This window comes from Carya illinoinensis, chromosome 15 (genome assembly GCF_018687715.1).
Source record: "Carya illinoinensis cultivar Pawnee chromosome 15, C.illinoinensisPawnee_v1, whole genome shotgun sequence".
Taxonomy (NCBI): domain Eukaryota; kingdom Viridiplantae; phylum Streptophyta; class Magnoliopsida; order Fagales; family Juglandaceae; genus Carya; species Carya illinoinensis.
Window position 1 is genome coordinate 32,212,957 of NC_056766.1, and position 17,050 is coordinate 32,230,006.

The following is a 17,050-nucleotide window of genomic DNA, read 5'->3' on the forward strand; positions in this document are numbered from 1 at the left end:
AAGTGTGTAAATTTTGAAAAGAATAATACTAGATATGGTCCTAGGGTGTGCAAGGCAACATGATATTTGCAAAAGATAGCATTTTTCAAAAGAGAAATGATGTTTGCAATCCTTCTGTTTACTTCAATATGAAAGTGGCAAGGCAAGATAGAACAATTTTTGTAAAATCCCTACCTAAGCTTTCACTATTAAACATCTGGTAGTGAAAGTTCATGAAGGAAAGTGGCAAAGGCACTATTATTTGAATAAATTAGTTTTCTGTATTGTGATCTACTATTGCATGATACAGGAGTGACATATGATTACATATAGTCCGGAAGCTCCCAAAACATCGTGAATTTGAGTTTAGGAGCTTAAAGATATAGAAAATTGTCCTAACCAAAAACTTGTGGACATATGTGCATGACTTCACTTAAATCGTCACCTATGACTCGTTCTTGTCGAGTAATGCACCTTAATGACCCATCTCCGGGTTTAGTTATATACATTGAAAAGAAACCCGTCTTCGCAACAAGTGTACACCTATCTTTGCTAAGAACCTTAACAAAAATACCTCATCAATGGCCCTCAGGCTTCTCTTCAAAGCGTTTGGATGTTGCCTCGATACGGGCCGTATACCCTACTGTTGTTGTCCTTAATGATCTCTGCCGCACCATATGACAGTATTCAGGGTCATCTGATTGCCCATCTGTTCTTATCCACTGTATCATCTGATGATACATGGGGAAAAACCGCAGTTGGATGGCAGCATAAGTGAAATACGGGATAAGAGCAGAGAATAGCACAAACAGTGTGAGGAGCCAGTAAAGGGGGGCTGGTGCACAGGCTTCAATAAAGACCTTGTAGGCAGTTGTTGATATGTTGGGGTCCATTGCTCCATACGCCAAAAGGAATAAATACCAGAATATAGAGCCACCCCAAATTAAGAGATGTTGTATATATGTGAAATAGGTGATGGATAGTGCCATCTGACAGTTCACCACCCACACGACGCATGTGTACATAGTCGTTCCAAGGATTTCCAATCCAACAACTTCACCACCTTTACGGAAGGCTTGATGCTCCATTGAGCGGATGCAAAAGAAGAAGATCAAAGTAGCACTCAGCACCCCATTAAATGCCCAGCCAAGGATTCGAGACCAGCTAAATAGGACGTTTTGTACACCTTCTTGGTACAACAGAGGGAACTGCAAGGATTAGAAAGGAGATGTCATCCCAACGCCCTTTACTACTAGGATTCTAATTTTTGAAGAAATTTCAAATCTTCCATTATGTGTCTTTACATTTTTATCAATTTGAAATGACATACGAAAAGCATCACTACATTGGATTTACCTTGAGACAAAGCCGTGAGGAGACATCCTGGTCAAACACTCCCAAGGCTATCACAGGAAGTGATGTGAAGAAGACATTATATAGCGACAGATACCAGTCATTGTATACAGTTTGGCCCGAGAATGATGCATATGCCTCAAAAAAGAAGATAGTGAAGCCAAAAGCAATGTTCTTGTAAAAGAAATAGCATATCTGCAAAACAGAGAAACAATTGCCAATTAATTGTCAATTTCTATGAGTTGGTGTTGCAGTACATAAAATTATGGTAATGTGCTGCCACATTGAGACAGCCAGAGAAGTCAACTGCTGACCCATTACACAAAAGCTCCACCCATTCTTAGTTTCTGTCTCCTGTTAAATACCCACTGGGAGAAGAGAAGAAAGACGAAATAAGAAAACCATCAGAGACCAAAAGAGAGATTGGAAAGTAGAGAGATGGCAGAGTTGAAGGTTCCAGGGAGGGGATTTTGAGGTGGAATTTTAGAAGGATAACATAGAATAGAAGAAAATGGAAGAAAGTGGGAGTTTTTGAAGAGAGGTGATGTCTTGTTTTTTTAGAGGAATTTGCAGACAAGGAAGAGAGGAAAAAAACTGAAGGCAAGAAAATTGGAGCTAAGGGTTTTAGAGAGGGGTCTCGGTGAGTATTTTTGGGGTTCTAAAGTAGAAAAAGAGAACGAATAAAAAAATTAGAACCAGGAGAGTGTTGGTGGAAAAATAAGTTCGATTATTTTTTCTTCAATCATTCTTTAACACCGGAAATCTCATCTTCCTTCTTAGTCCCAAACACTTCTAATACAATAAAATGCAATGAAGTTCACTGGTTAAATGAGTGCTTCCGTGAACGACATGGCAACATATTTACCTAAGGATTTCTTTCAATTTGAGAGAAACATTTGAATGGGAAGAGAGCTGGACCCCAAAAAATTCCCTTGAAAATGAAATCTTCAAGCTTTTCAAGTCTATGTCTCTGTTTCATTTAAAACCAAGTGCGAAGTTCATGGTGGTGCCAAGATTACAGATCTGGGCTCCCTTCCATGTGAAAAAGTTTCGAATTGTATTGGAGATTAATAATATAGAGCTAAAATTTAAAAGCATACCATTGATGAGATTCTTCTGTAACACCAATGTCCATGCACAAGAAGCAAGCGCTCCAAATATCGGAACTGAGCAATCGCTATGTCACTTGACATGACGGCCTGTAATTTTGCAAGTATTAGTAAAAGAGAGCAACTGAAAATGCATTCAAGTGAAATTAATTTCCAGATGAACCTAACAAAATACAAACAGAAACATTTGGGCAAGTTATTCTGCATTTACCTGCATTCCCTCAACGCCACTGATACCAACTCCAATATGTGCTTCTTGAAGCATTCCAACATCATTTGCTCCATCACCAATTGCCAGAGTTGTGCTGCCTGTTCTAATTTTGACCAGTTTAGTGACCTGAATTACCAAGTAGCACCGATTGTCAGACTAAATTTCACTCAACAATGCTAGAAACCTGAAACTACAGGAATATTTTTATGCTATTGCATATATAGATTTGTAGATCTAGAATAAGAAACATTGTCCTTATAAGAAGAGTTGTAAAAAAATATTTTCATCATTGACTCCTCTTTTCTCAGATGAATGAGGAAAACCAAAACACTAAAAATGATGGGCAGACTATTAATTAGCCTGTGGTATATCATGGTAAATGATTATGAGCCATGATTCTTAATTCATTTGGGTGGACTAATCATTTGGGTGGACTAATATTTTGGTTGCACTTTCTTGCATAAACCATAGCAGAAGTCAAGTATATGAAAGGGTTAATTGCTTAGTGCCCCAACAAAGTACCACCCCATTGTCACTCACACCCCAACTTTGACTTGATACAATTTGACCCACAACCTATCATTTATTGTCACTTCACCACCAACACCCCCCCCCCCCCCCCCCCCCCCCCAAAAAAAAAAAAAAAAAAACAAAAACCTAAACTTTTACTCCGTACAAATCAAATGCATGTACTACCACTCTCACACGTGGCACGCCTGCTGTCTTAAGGGAGTAATTGACAATGAGGTGGAAGTTAGTGTTTCCGAGTTGCATTGAATCAAAGTTCAGTATGACAATAGGGTGGTAGTTTATTTGGGGAGAGACGAATTAACCCGTATAAAACATGATACACACACATATATCTGGGCTTGTGTAGAAAGAAATGTATATATAAAGAGAGCATGCTCGTGATGGGTGCACAAACATACAACCAATAGTGGAGCCAGAGACAAGAAAGGGCAAATGATCCCCCAACCCACTTAAAAAAGGGATACACTTTTTTATTTAATTTTTAACAATATTTTCACTTTCATTATTTTTAGAATTAGAAAATGAACAAGATATGGTTTGGATTTATGGATTTTCTAAATTTTTTTCTTTTTCTACTTTTAGATTGTTGGGTTAATGGTTGCAGCCCCTTGCCCATCCGGCAAAGAAATAAAACAGCCCATCCCTTTACAACTGATGAAAAAACACCTTGCCCAAGTTTTTCCCTTGCAAGCATCACTGGCTTATAAGTTATAATAAATTCACGCTACTAAAAAAAAAAAACATTATAAAACACATGTTACCTAATGCACAAACATCTACCATTTTCTTCTGAAAGGAATTACCCCACACTTTGATAGATGTTGAAGCACCCTTACACTCTGACACATCTATCTCTCTCCCCATCATATTTGTCGTCTTCCCTCCATGTCTACCACATGCTCTCAGCCCCTTCTTGCACTTAAGACAAAACCCCTTTCCCCTCCTCACCTGGCAACTAGCACACCCTCCCCTTGAAAATAGAGTCTGTTCTGAAATTAACAAGCGTTGCCTTTCTACAAATAGTTTTCTTCTTTCCAGAAGGTTTTGATATATGTAATCAGATTTTTCTACTGATTTATTTTCCAATTTACCACTGTAAAAAATTATTCATGTATACTTATATACCTAGATTATTGTTTTCAATAGTTTGTTGATAAATGTATAAATTTCTTTCATATATATTTCATTTGAAATACGTAATTGTAATTTCCCAAGATTATGGAGATTAATGACTATAAGGAGCCTCAATCAAATTCTGTATGAATGTCAAGATAGATTTAGCAAATATGTTAACGCTATTGCTAAGAAAACATATTAAAGTTGCCTACTCTTCTGATCAATAAAAATTTGTTTACCTATAAAAAAAATGAATAAAAAAAAAAGATGTTTTACATGATTGTTAAACTTTGTTAAATTGTTTATTTATTTCATTGTTTATATTCTTTAATATTTTTCATCAACTGTTTTTAACTCATCTTACAATCTTGCCCCCTTACCCAAAATTTTGGTTCCACCACTGCACACCTGGTATGAAAATACTAAAAACAATAAAAAGAATGAAGACTTACTAATGCTTTTTGTTTGGGAGAAGAACGACAGCAGATAACCGATGCACAGCCAAGGGCAAGCTGTAAAAACATGTCCTTGACATCATCCTCTAAAGCACAGGTGAGTGACTTCCCATCAATGATCAAAGCCAATGCTTCTGAGTTTTCACTTGACGTGGCAAGCAGTTCCAGTCCCCCACTAATCTGATGTAGAACCTTTGCCTTAAATTCCTAAAAATCAGCAAGATCTAATCAATTCAAAAGTACTAGTCATACAGGGATTTTTAAATATGCAAATAGATTACAACTTCCTATATTGATATGCTAGGTTTGTTAACTATGAAGCAATAATTCAGTTGAGAACTGGTTTTGGATGTACAAAGATGGTGTTTCAGACACTGTTTTCAGCTACTGTTTCTGAACATTCTGTGTTAATTTCAGGCAAGCACCAGTATAAGTAACCAGGTTTCATAGGTTGCAAATGGAAAAATTGATCGCATGTCTGCAAATGGAAAAATTGATCCCATGAGACCTCTCTTGCTCACTAGAAGATAAATTGAAGTTGATCAGAAAGTAGTAGCACCTCCAGCTATTTGGAATAGGATCTTTTAGTTCCTCGGTTGAAGGGATTAGACATGCTTGAACAGACCATAGTACTGAAATTTGCAGGAAGTTTAAAAAACCTAAATACCAAATCTAGTAATTTGGCATATGAGCATGGATATTGAGTATCAAGAATGATATAATAGACTCTTTTGTTTTCAGTGCTAGAGCAGTATCACCATCTGATCTTTTGAGAATTGATAAGAAAATAAAATTCAGCATCTTACAATGACTGCTCCAAATCAATTTTCCATAAGATTCCAGTACTTCATTTTGTTTTTCCTTTTTATCAGTTATCAAAAGGAAATGAAAACCGCTAGATTTACAAAGAGGTCTCACAAAAGTAAAGCTCACAAACTAATCTGGCTAGATGTGATATGTTAGATCTACTTTAGAGCTTTGCAATCTGATGGACCACAACAAGCCACATCAGTTTGCGAACTTTATTTTTGTGAGATCTATTTGTGAACCAAACATTTCTCAAAGTAAATTGATACAAGAAATTTCACTGAAAGATCATGAATTCATTTGACCTACTTCTCAGATATCAGAACACTTTGCATATGTGTTTCTGCATCTTTAGATGATATAATATGCTCAAAAGAAACAGGTTTTCTGAGAATGATTAAAGATAAGCCATTTATGAAGAAGGTTTCCTGGGAAACAAGTTCCTTCCACCTAGAAGCGCAGAATTTATGATAGTTTCTCCAACTAATCTGTAGGTTGTGCCCATTATTGGAGTTAATAATGGCAAGCACTAAATAATGCACATATAACTATCATTCCATAATTACTACATTCTTAATTATTGTCGTAGGCTATCCCTTTTTAGTTAATTATTTATTAACATAAAAACACTTTATTATACAAAAAGGCAAAGTACACTTGCAATCTCAAATTACCATCCTTTTCACAATATGCACTTCAAACTAAAAGTTGGAATATGAATGCCAAGTTACCATAAAGTTGTAACATACACCCTCATTTAAAATCTGGCCGTTAGGATAAAGGATGCACATTACAAATTTTTGGTAGCTTAGTGTACACATTGCAACTTTTTACAGTTCGGGTCCATATTGTAAAACAGGAGGTAGCATTTTTTTTTAAAGGAAATCTTATTCAAAAAGGAGGTAGTCCAAGGGTGAAGTGATGACTCAAAAAAGAGAAAGAAAAAGACGGTAGAATATGGATGGGGGTTTACCGTAGCAACAGCAGAGTTGTCCCCAGCTTTCTCCAGTGCTTTGATTTCTGGTGTCTCTGAGCTGATTACAATTTGCTTCATTCCTTGTCTAAGCAAACTACAGGCAAAGCTGCAAAATAAAAGAACAAAAAAAATTAACATAAATTCAGAAAATGTTTGTTTATTGGAGTCAGCATCTACTGAAACTCAAAGTCATTAACCAATCATACCCAATATTGATTGCAGTCTCCATTTTATCTCCAGTCAAAACCCATATCTTGATTCCAGCCTGTGCAAGCTTGTCAATGCATTCAGGAACCTATCCAGAACAAAGAAAGAAAAGTTCAATGTCAATGCATGAACACCTGAACATAAGTCAAAAATGAATACCTTGTTTAATTGAAAATAGCAATTGTAATGAGTTCATGAAAATACTTTATTTCAAAGCACATATTTAGTAATTTTTAGGATTTGAAAAATGACCTTAGGAGTATTAACTAAGTGAATATCTTGACTTCTCAGCACTAGTTTGCTGATGAACAAATTATTTCACCAATAACACCACATATAAGTATAATTCCCCATAGAATGCTATGTAGGGAGTGATTTTAATTCCACTGGTTTCAAGTCTCTTCATTGCTGTAATGTTTTAAACATACCCCATTTTGAAGTTTGTCTTCAACAGCAGTAGCACCGAGAAGAATCAAATCCCTCTCAATCTTTTCTCCCACTTCCTCGATCATTTCCTCACGATCTGCACTCACTGAGTTCTTGGCCTCAGTTAATTCCCTGTTGAACTCCTTGTATTCTTCTTCATCCAGTTCACGGTATGCAAGTACCAGCGTCCTCAAACCAGCCTCAGCATACTCATTAATGTGCTCTTTAGTCTTCTCTTCAAATTCCCTTCCATTCTTTGCAAGTCTTTCAAAAATGACACTGCTCAGGAAGTAAATTAAAGTATTACAATATATTGAAGTTTTTGGAAAGAAGCACCAACTAAAATGAAATTAGCTTCACACTGTTTGCATTAACTGCATCCCTGTTTGAGTGGAGGGATGAAGAGAGGTTTCTGGTAGTCTGTCATTTTTTTGTTTTTCTTTTGGCGGGGTGGGGTTGGGTGGGGGTGTTGTAGTTTAGCATCTATGCCACTGTTAAAAAAAGAAAGCCTATTCTGCAAGTTACAAAGGCACAACATACAAGAATCACAACATTGAGATACCTCTTGCAAGCTAGCAGGATTGATGGCTCTTTTATAACAGTGTTTGTTAGATCAATAATGTAATCTAAATAATTTAAAGACTGTTCAAGTGGTGTTTATTTTTACAAACCTGTCAGCACCTTTACACAGTAGTAGTAGCTGTCCATCCTTGTTTCTTACAATCACAGACATTCGCTTTCTTGAGCTACTAAACTCCAGGATATTCAAAAGTTCATAAGATCTGTGAAAATGAAATACGCCTTTAAGCCATATATCTCTCAAAAATTGCATTACTACCTTGAGCAGAAAAGGCGAGGAATATCACACTGCTAATTGCAGAAACTAAATGGGTGAACCAAAATCTGTGCCCTAGAAACTTAGGACAAAGATTGTTCACTAGCATACAATGCTAGTGATGTCAAGGTGAAAGAGACTAACCTTTCAACTTTCGTGCCATAGATGGGATCAAATTCATGAAGTAAGATGCTTGTTTGAGTCCTCTCATAAAATTCAAACCCCAGTTCTCTTGCTGCAATCACAAAAGCAGCCTCATCTGGTGATTCGGCCTCATAAGAAATTCTTCCTGTTTCTTCATCAACATCAGGTATGGCAGTATGGCAGATGGCGAGTAACCGTAAAAATTTCTGCATTACATCTGCACGAGGTTCACTGACCCAATTTCCATTTGTGACTCTTTCATCAATAAAGTTATACCCTTTAATGGATGTCCTTTCTTCAGTGGAATCCTCAACCCTGCCCTCTTCCTCTGTCACCTCTTGAGCTAAAGGTAACCCTTTTCTACTGGCCAGAGCTCTCTCAACTTCTGTAACTCCGCGCCCATAAGCAGTCCCGGCCACAGAACACTTGATGAATTCCATTGAGTTGCATGTCAGAGTTCCAGTCTTATCAGAAAATATGGTGTCAACTTGGCCAAGTTCTTCATTCAAATTTGAGGTACGTGCATGTGCTGGCTTGTCGGCTTCCTCATAGTACATGTGCAGATCTTGATTGATAAAGCCACTTTGAAGAACTTTGACTATTTCTATTGAAACATATAAGGAGATAGGAATCAAATAACTATATAACATAAGGGCAGTCAAAAAGTGCAAAATTGCTGCAACTGGTGCTCTCTTTGGGTCATAGTATATTGTAGTGTCATCTGGTCTAAGGTACCATCTTGTCATCCTTCCATTTTCGAGGTCATCTCTAGTTGAAATCCCAAAGAAAATCGACCCAATAAAGGACATCACCACTAGGACAAAAAACAAGAAGTAGACAATCTTATCCATCCTTTTCTCAATTTTGCTTCTCTTGGAAGGAGGAGCTGTTGAATTTTGCATAACCTTTGTATCATGACCCGTAAAGATAACCACCCCATAAATAAAATCCGTGTTTCGAAGTTTTGAGTCCCTAAGCAGAAGCTGCTGAGGTGTAAGAGGATACTGTTGTTCCTCAAGCTGCAAACCACCTACAAAAGAGTACAAATTTGCATTTGGGTCTTCACATTTTATTACAGCGTTGAAATTTTGGAAGCTCAAGTCTTCATGGAAGTTTGAAGTTGCATCTAAGGCTTGTTTCAGTTTCAAATTGGTTTCTCCATCGAGGTTCATGGTCTCAACATAGCAAATTGCTTCCTCATAACTTGAAGAAAGCAAGATGAGATCAGCAGGAAAAAATTCATCCTTTTGCACCTTCACTATATCTCCAACTTTCAAATCCATCCACTTAGCGTCATCAAATATGCCATCGCCATGATGCACTTTAACCTTTCTGTTGTTCACCTCAATATCCTGATTTAAATTTTGTAGACTAGATTATGAACCATAAACATCATAGCAAAATCAAGATTCAAAAAAAGGAAGAGAACGGATGGGATTTCTCGGACCATCTCCAAACCTTGATGTGAAGACAGAATGTATACTTTACAATTAATTGCAAAAAGGAAAATTATAACATTTTGGCATCAGATCTGCAGCAAGAATAGAAACCGTCTCCTAATTCCATTTTGTATGAGCTAAAATTATCAAATAACAAGTTAAGAGGCAATGAATTTCCATGAAAGAAAAGGCTTGACTTGACAATTTGTATAAATGTTCTTTCAAAATCATACCCGAGAACGGGCAAATTAACACCCCTTAAACAGCTTATTTCTAAAAGCATTACCAAAATTGCAGGACCAAAAATCTCAAAACATCCCATATTCACCATATTCTGAATATAATGAATTCATTTTGTTGGATTTTGAAATATAAGAGGTGGAGGGAAGTAGTAAAGAACAGAAAGTTGCGTCCAAGATAGCCTTGATGTTATAAAGTTACCTGCTTTTTTCGCCTCCAATCTTCAAGCACCTCTTTTCCCATTGTAACTCCAATCACCACAACAAGAGGAAGAACACTACTAAGAGCCGAATATGGAGACAGTGGAGTGAAAGACAGTATTGCACAGATGAGAAAATACAGATTTGCAACTCGCCTGAATTGCTCAAACAATGATTTGGGGAAGAACGTGGCAAGCGTATATTTGGTAGTACTGACATAATTGCTGCCATAATTGATGGCACTGGCCTCAATGCATTCAGGGTGGTTGCAATATACTATCCTTGAGAAGCCAGGACCGCCAATCAGTGAGTGTTCACCTCTTTCTGACTCTGAAGCCTTCCCACATGAGAAGGCATGGATTCTGCCAAAATGATGCTTCCTTCTTCTCCCACCGGCCATTTTCTGCAACTTACACCTCTAACACAAATTCTCCAAAATCATACAGACCCACTAAAGAGAATAACTTTTCCACGCCGACAAAAATATAATTGCTGAGACTTGATCGATTGTAGAGTCAGATTCCTGAAGAGTAAAGACCAGCTTTGCAAGAACAAATCCAAAAGGTACCCGCTTCAGAGTTCAGCACCCAGAAACTTGGACAAAAGAAAAACTGTAGAGTTCAGCACAAAGAAATTTCAGCCACCAAATCCAAAAAGACGAGGATGAACTAATAAAAAAACACTTAACTAAATTTCGTTATTAAAAAAAAAAAAGGGAGCGAAAATGTCTCTGTGTCTTGGATGTGACATACCCAGAATCAAGACCCTTAATTTCAAGCTTCTGATAAAAATCCAGCATGAATCCCAGTTTTTATCTAGAGATTCAATGCAACGGGGCAAAGACAGGGAAATCTGTAATGCTCTTATTTTGTTATGTGTGGGTTGCAAGCTGTTGACCTGACTGCTCGGCCTCCGGCTTTGACTTGTAGCTAGAAGGAACAGATTTTAAACGTTTATATCATCATGATGGGCTTCTCATGTATTTGAAAAACGAAAAGAAAGACAACCAAAAGTTCAAAACTAACACAGTATGAACTAATATAGGAACTACAGGAGTAAATTCGTATATGCCAGCTGCCAACTTAAATTTAACATATAAGAGTATATATATAAATATCTATAGTTATATATAAAATATAAAACATGCATTTGAGTGCTGGTCAAGTCTTCTAGAAAGTCATTGAAAAGCTGTAATAAGGAATAAATGATGACATATTCAGGGACGTGGATTAGCATGAACCATTCAGAGCCCCGTGTCACTGCCGGGATTCTGGATCTGCTCCTCTCTCTCAGTGAATAACCAAGAAGATGTATCCACGTATTCTGACCTTTTTTTTACAATAAGTGGAACCAAAACAGACATGAAAATAGTAATTTTTTTTATTTTTTATTTGGTGAATGGAAGTAGTAGTTGAAAGACAGTTAGTTACTTGTGCTTTTACGAAACCATGAATGAGAGAGAGAGAGAGAGAGAGAGAGAGAGAGAGAGATTTTAAATAAAAAATAAGTGGGGAATTAGAATCCCAATACTTTGTTGAATATTTGTTTATTTATTTTTTAATATTACAGTACTTACTTTATCTAATTTGAGAGATGCAGCAGCCAACTTTGACTTGTTGGCTTAGAAAGTCTTTCGAACCGGAGGTTACGACAGCAAATTAATTTGAGCTAAAACAACACCTACCTAACTCCCTTCACATGAGTTAGGGAATCGTTAGGGAATCATGATTCAAAGCGTGCTGAGTGATGGCTTTCATTAGTGAATCATTAGCTAAATTGGTGGGGAGTGAATTGGGGATCGGTCAAACAACACCTTCCGAACTCCCTTCACATGTTCAAATGCTTTTTAAATTAATATATATATATATATTTCCTTTTTTGACATAAGAAATTAATAAATATTTATTTATTTTATATTTATTTTCCTATTAGAAGATAATTACAACTATTTTCTTTTGTTTGTATAAAGAATATTTATTTGATGATTATAAAAATGGCCATATTTTGTCTGTTTCTTACATTGAAATAATATATTACCTACCAAACTCTATATTATGTATTAATATATTTACCAAAGAAATTGTCAAAAATGGGAAAAGACAAAAGAAAGAAGAGCAATAATAATTCCTTTATTTCCATAAAAGTTCATTGACTCGAACCTGGCAACCTGCATCGATCTTTTATCTCCTAAAAATGTCCAACTGGAATCATTCAGTTTCAAGATTCCATCACTGCAATAAGGCCTTAAGATGGATACAAATTTGCTGCATTTTAATTATCCAGATTTAGATTGTGTTTGGGTGTTGAGAAGCTTTGAGATATATTATGAATAGTAATAAAAAAAAATAAATGAAAAATAATAATAGAATATTAAATAGTAGTAAAAAGGTATGTGAATAGTAATAATAAAGTAATAAATAGTAATAAAGTATGTTGAGAAGTATTGAGGTACTCTCAACACTCAAACATAGAACTTGCCATATATATAATAGTGATGGTAGTTCCAATCTTAAGGCCCAGTTTGGATACAAGAGTGATCTCAGATTATTTCATCTCATTTAATCATTACAACTTTCTTAAATTTTTGCTCAAAAATATAATAAATAATTCAAGTTTTTCAAATTTTAAAATAATAATAATATTAAAAATAATATTGTAATAATATTTTATTCAACTTTCATCTTTACTCACTATCCAAACTGCACCTTAATGTTTGCAAGTCCCGAGCACTTTTTTAAAAAATAGTTTGGTCTATTATTAAAAAGTGAGATTTTCATGTGGGTTACAGAAGAAAATAATTTGTATAATTTTAGAATGTACAACTCTCGTTTACTCTTTTTAAAAAGAGTAAGACAAATTATACGTGGGAGTGTTTAATGTGAATTGAAGAGAATAATACAAGTGAAAGAGATGGAGCTTACCCTTTTATGTCAAAAAATGTGTGCAATTGAATTGTAAAAATGTTGTGGAAATGGAATGTTGGACGAAAGTGTATAAATTGGCAAACATAATCATAGTTATAAAAGACTAACAACAAATTATTAGGTTCAAGATGGTCAAAGTTTGGTTACATGCCGGAATTCGATGGGTTTGACGTTTTTGGAGTTTCAGTTTGAGATTTTGGGCGCTCTAAAACAAGATTACAGGTCAATAAAGGAGAAGAAGAAGAAAAGGAAAAATGATGATTGATTAAAGAAAATAATATATCTAGAAGTTTTATCTTTTATACACTTAACATATTGCATATGTGAAAGCTTTTTACATCAACTATGCTAAAAAATAATGAACTTTGCTATCTAGCTGTTATAGGCACATCACACATATTTTAATTTTTTTGGGGTTAAATTAATTGAGTTATTCTACTCATCATCTCTACACAACATACTTGCTACAGAAATAAAATAAAAAAATATATAAAAAATAAAAGAAGACGTGTGGTGACGGTGATGAATAGAATTTTTCAAATATTTTGATTTTTTGAAATTATAATGGGTCTAATTATAAGTGATGTGTTAACACATCGACTTATATGTAACAAAACTCTTAACCAAATTAATAGCCTCCACTTTTATTATACCACATAAATAAAATGGTTTGTTTGGATGACTGGATTTAGAGGGAATGATTTGGATTTTTGTCTTTAAAATTTAAATCTTCTGTTTGAATCATATATTGAATCTGGATTTGGATTCTCACAATAACTAAATAAAGTTATAGATTTTTAAAAATCATGGATTTGAAGATCAAGCTGCAATTTTCTTTCCCCTATGTCTAGACCCATGACAAAAAGTACGTAAGGTTGAAATTTTAACCTTGTTGTACCTAACCTTTTCCTTTTTTTTTTTTTTTTCTTTTTTTTTTTTTAATTTTCTTTTTATTAGAAAGCACAATATATTATTGTAAAGCATGAAGATGGAGAGGAGGAACCGACACCTAACTCCTAGTAGAATGGATGTTGCCAACATTTTTTTTTTTTAAAATAATTCTTTCTATTTATTTTTATAAGTCAAAGTTTGGATAGACTTGAAATTTTTTTATTAAAAAATAATATTAGTAGTCTAAATTTAGCATATAATTACGTGGCAGATGGAAAACGATGTCAGAAATACTAAAGCCATAAATAGTGAATACCAATCATGTTTTTTTATTTATTTATTTAGTGATTATGGACATGTTTTTTTTAATGATATTGTAAATCTTTTAAAAATATATATATATATATATATATATATTTAAAAATATTAAAAAAATACATAAAATATTAAAAATGTATATATTTTTTACACTGTCGGCTTCTCCATGTGTGGGCTGCAGAGCCGCTCAAAGCATGAAGGGCAGGTTACCGGAACAAGAGAAACGGGTAAAGAAGGGTAGTTGAGATTATATATATATATATATTAGGAGTATAATATAAATTTTAATTTAATTTTATAAAATCATCAAGGATTCAAAGCTACCCAACCCCAATGAGGAGGCACATGCATGCACGTGACTGTGAATATTTATATATATATATATTTTTCTTTCTTTGAAAAAATATGAAGTGCTTAGAAGAAGGAAAATCAAAGGAAATAAGAAGACAAATCTCAAGACAGAGTGGAAATGGTGTAAAATAAAAGGAAAAATTTAGTTATAAACAATTTTGCGCACCCAATATATACATTCATCTAATTTGATTGGTCAGAAAGTATATTTTATTAAAAATAATACTAATTTGAATTTTAAATATGAAGTCTTAAATATTTATACGCAGATTGGTATGCAAGTTTGCTTGTACGTGACAAATAAAAATAATAAAAAAATTTTTATTAACTTTTACACAATGCTGAGTCATATTTAAAAATAATACTAGATACAATGTTAGCGTGTAAAACTCTCGTGCACATTCCACTATTTAAAAAATAACATTTTCATGTAACTCTAAATTCATCTATTTTTTGCTTAAAAATTGTACAATATCTTGATCAGATATATTTTCCGTACCCTTAACCTCCTTTAAAAAAAACAAAAACAAATATTATAACAATTTTATTAATTGTATACAATTATGAAGTTGGAAGATACCAATTTCACATTATCAGTAGATTTTATTTCTTAATTTCTCTTATTTTTCCTTTTATTATTTTTTGTTTCCACATTTAACAAAGTGTCTTAATCAAAGAGCAACATGTAAAAAAATTGTGAGGTTTTTTTTTTTTTTTTTTTTAATATTATTCTCATTTAAAATTAAAAAAAAAAATCAGACAGGAATTCAAAGAAAAGTGCTCTTTCTCCTCATTTTTTACCGGTGGAAGAACTTATAGATTGTTTGGATAGTGAGATAATATGAGATAGTTTTAGATAAAAGTTGAATAAGAATATTATTTTTTAATAATATAATAATTTTGATATTTGAAAATTTTAAATTATTTATTATATTTTATATAAAAATTTTAAAAAATTATAATAATAAAATAAAATAAAATAAAATGAGACGTGAGTATTTCTTAATCAAAACGGTTCTTAAAATGTGCAAAAAATTAGGAAAAAGGTCAAAGTTGTTGTACGTAGCTTTGGTAGGCTGGTCCTAGTTTGGGACGTTGACACAGCAAATGCATGCACTCTAGGATTTTGTTTTCTTTAGTTGTTTTTTATTTTTCAATAATAGGTTGGTGGAATTTAACCATATATATATATATATATCTTAGTTTTTGTGTAAGTTAGGTGATTGAATTGAAATCTCTATTTTTTGGTTGGCAATTAGAAATATTGATTCTGTTCAATTTTGTACCCAATGGCATATGAAACCAAATTGTGTGTTAATTAATATTTGTCAGATAATTTACTCAACATAAATTTAAATTGACACAAGTGGGCGTGTTACGAATTGTCGAGTTAGTAAGGCTCGGTTTGGATATGAGAAGTGCGTCTCATCATTATAATTTTTTTAAATTTAAAAAAAAAATATTAAAAAAATAATCTTTTAATAATTTATTCAACTTTTAACTTTTATCTCATTTTATTTCATCTCAACTCATTATCTAAACCATGTCTTAATGACAATTTAAGCAGGAAGTTGGCCCCATTGTTAGGGTTTTGTTGATAACCATAACCACTCAACACTTGATAGGGCCGAGTATGTTGACATTAAAGAAAAGTGTGGTGCATTTAGCTGGGGACTAACCTATTAGGTAGACTTAGATTTTGATGCCAAAAATTTATTAAATTTAAATTCATGGTAATAATTTTGGAAAATGGCAAATACATACTTACCCAAATTCTTTTTTTTTTTATTTAAAAAAAAAAGAATATATGGCAAATACATAATCCAATTTGTATGGCACCATGCTTTGTATGCATAATCCTGAATTCCCATTCTAACTGTTAATATTCCATACCCAAATTCTGAAAGTCAATTACTTTATAGATTGCAGTTTAGCTTAAACTGAGCCAGAGCCTTTAAGCTCTACTCAACAAAACCTAATTCTAAGGTCCATTTGGATATACAGTTGGTCTCATTTTATTCAGTCTCATCCCATCTTATTTTTATCTTTTCATTTCAAAATCCATACACTATTTGAACACGAACATATTTCAATTTCTCTTTCATGTTTTTTCATCTAATTATTACAACTTTCTTAAACTTCCATATAAAACATAAAAAATAATTCAATTTTTTAAAAAATTAAAACAAAAATAATATTAAAAAAATATTTTTTAACAATATTTTAATTTTATAATATTTTTATTCAATTTTTTTCTCTCTTTTCTCAAAATCTACTAAAATCTTAATGTAAACTATCTCACTACTATTCACAAATTTCTCATCTCATTTGACTATCCATACAAGGCCTAAGACTCAAAAGTAAAATCTCAAAAATTGTAATAAAGGTTTTGTTATTATTATTATTATTATTATATTATTATTATTATTATTATTATTACTGTAAAAAGCATCATGGTGGTAACGCAGCGTGGCCAACCAAAGTTTTAAATATTATACCGTATCGGTTGGAATGGCCGAAATTTATTGTGCCAGAGCA

The 17,050-nt window shown here is 33.5% G+C and overlaps 1 protein-coding gene across 2 annotated transcripts; it reads right to left on the bottom strand.

Moving 5' to 3' along the window:
- Positions 1 to 209: 209 nt before the first annotated feature.
- LOC122296221 (putative phospholipid-transporting ATPase 9) lies at positions 210 to 11,101 on the bottom strand. Of its 2 annotated transcripts, none has more exons than XM_043105749.1 (12): positions 10,781 to 11,101; positions 10,030 to 10,622; positions 8,150 to 9,501; positions 7,842 to 7,952; positions 7,173 to 7,449; positions 6,744 to 6,832; positions 6,535 to 6,643; positions 4,752 to 4,961; positions 2,653 to 2,778; positions 2,433 to 2,531; positions 1,336 to 1,527; positions 210 to 1,187 (listed from the first exon to the last, which is right to left on the bottom strand). In XM_043105749.1, exons 2-12 carry the CDS (start codon positions 10,426 to 10,428, stop codon positions 558 to 560), a joined length of 3,594 nt encoding a protein of 1,197 aa, XP_042961683.1. In that variant the 5' UTR covers positions 10,429 to 10,622; positions 10,781 to 11,101; the 3' UTR covers positions 210 to 557. The 2 variants fall into 2 exon arrangements, with proteins under 2 accessions (XP_042961683.1, XP_042961682.1); XM_043105748.1 differs by having other exon boundaries at positions 10,030 to 10,639.
- Positions 11,102 to 17,050: the final 5,949 nt, after the last annotated feature.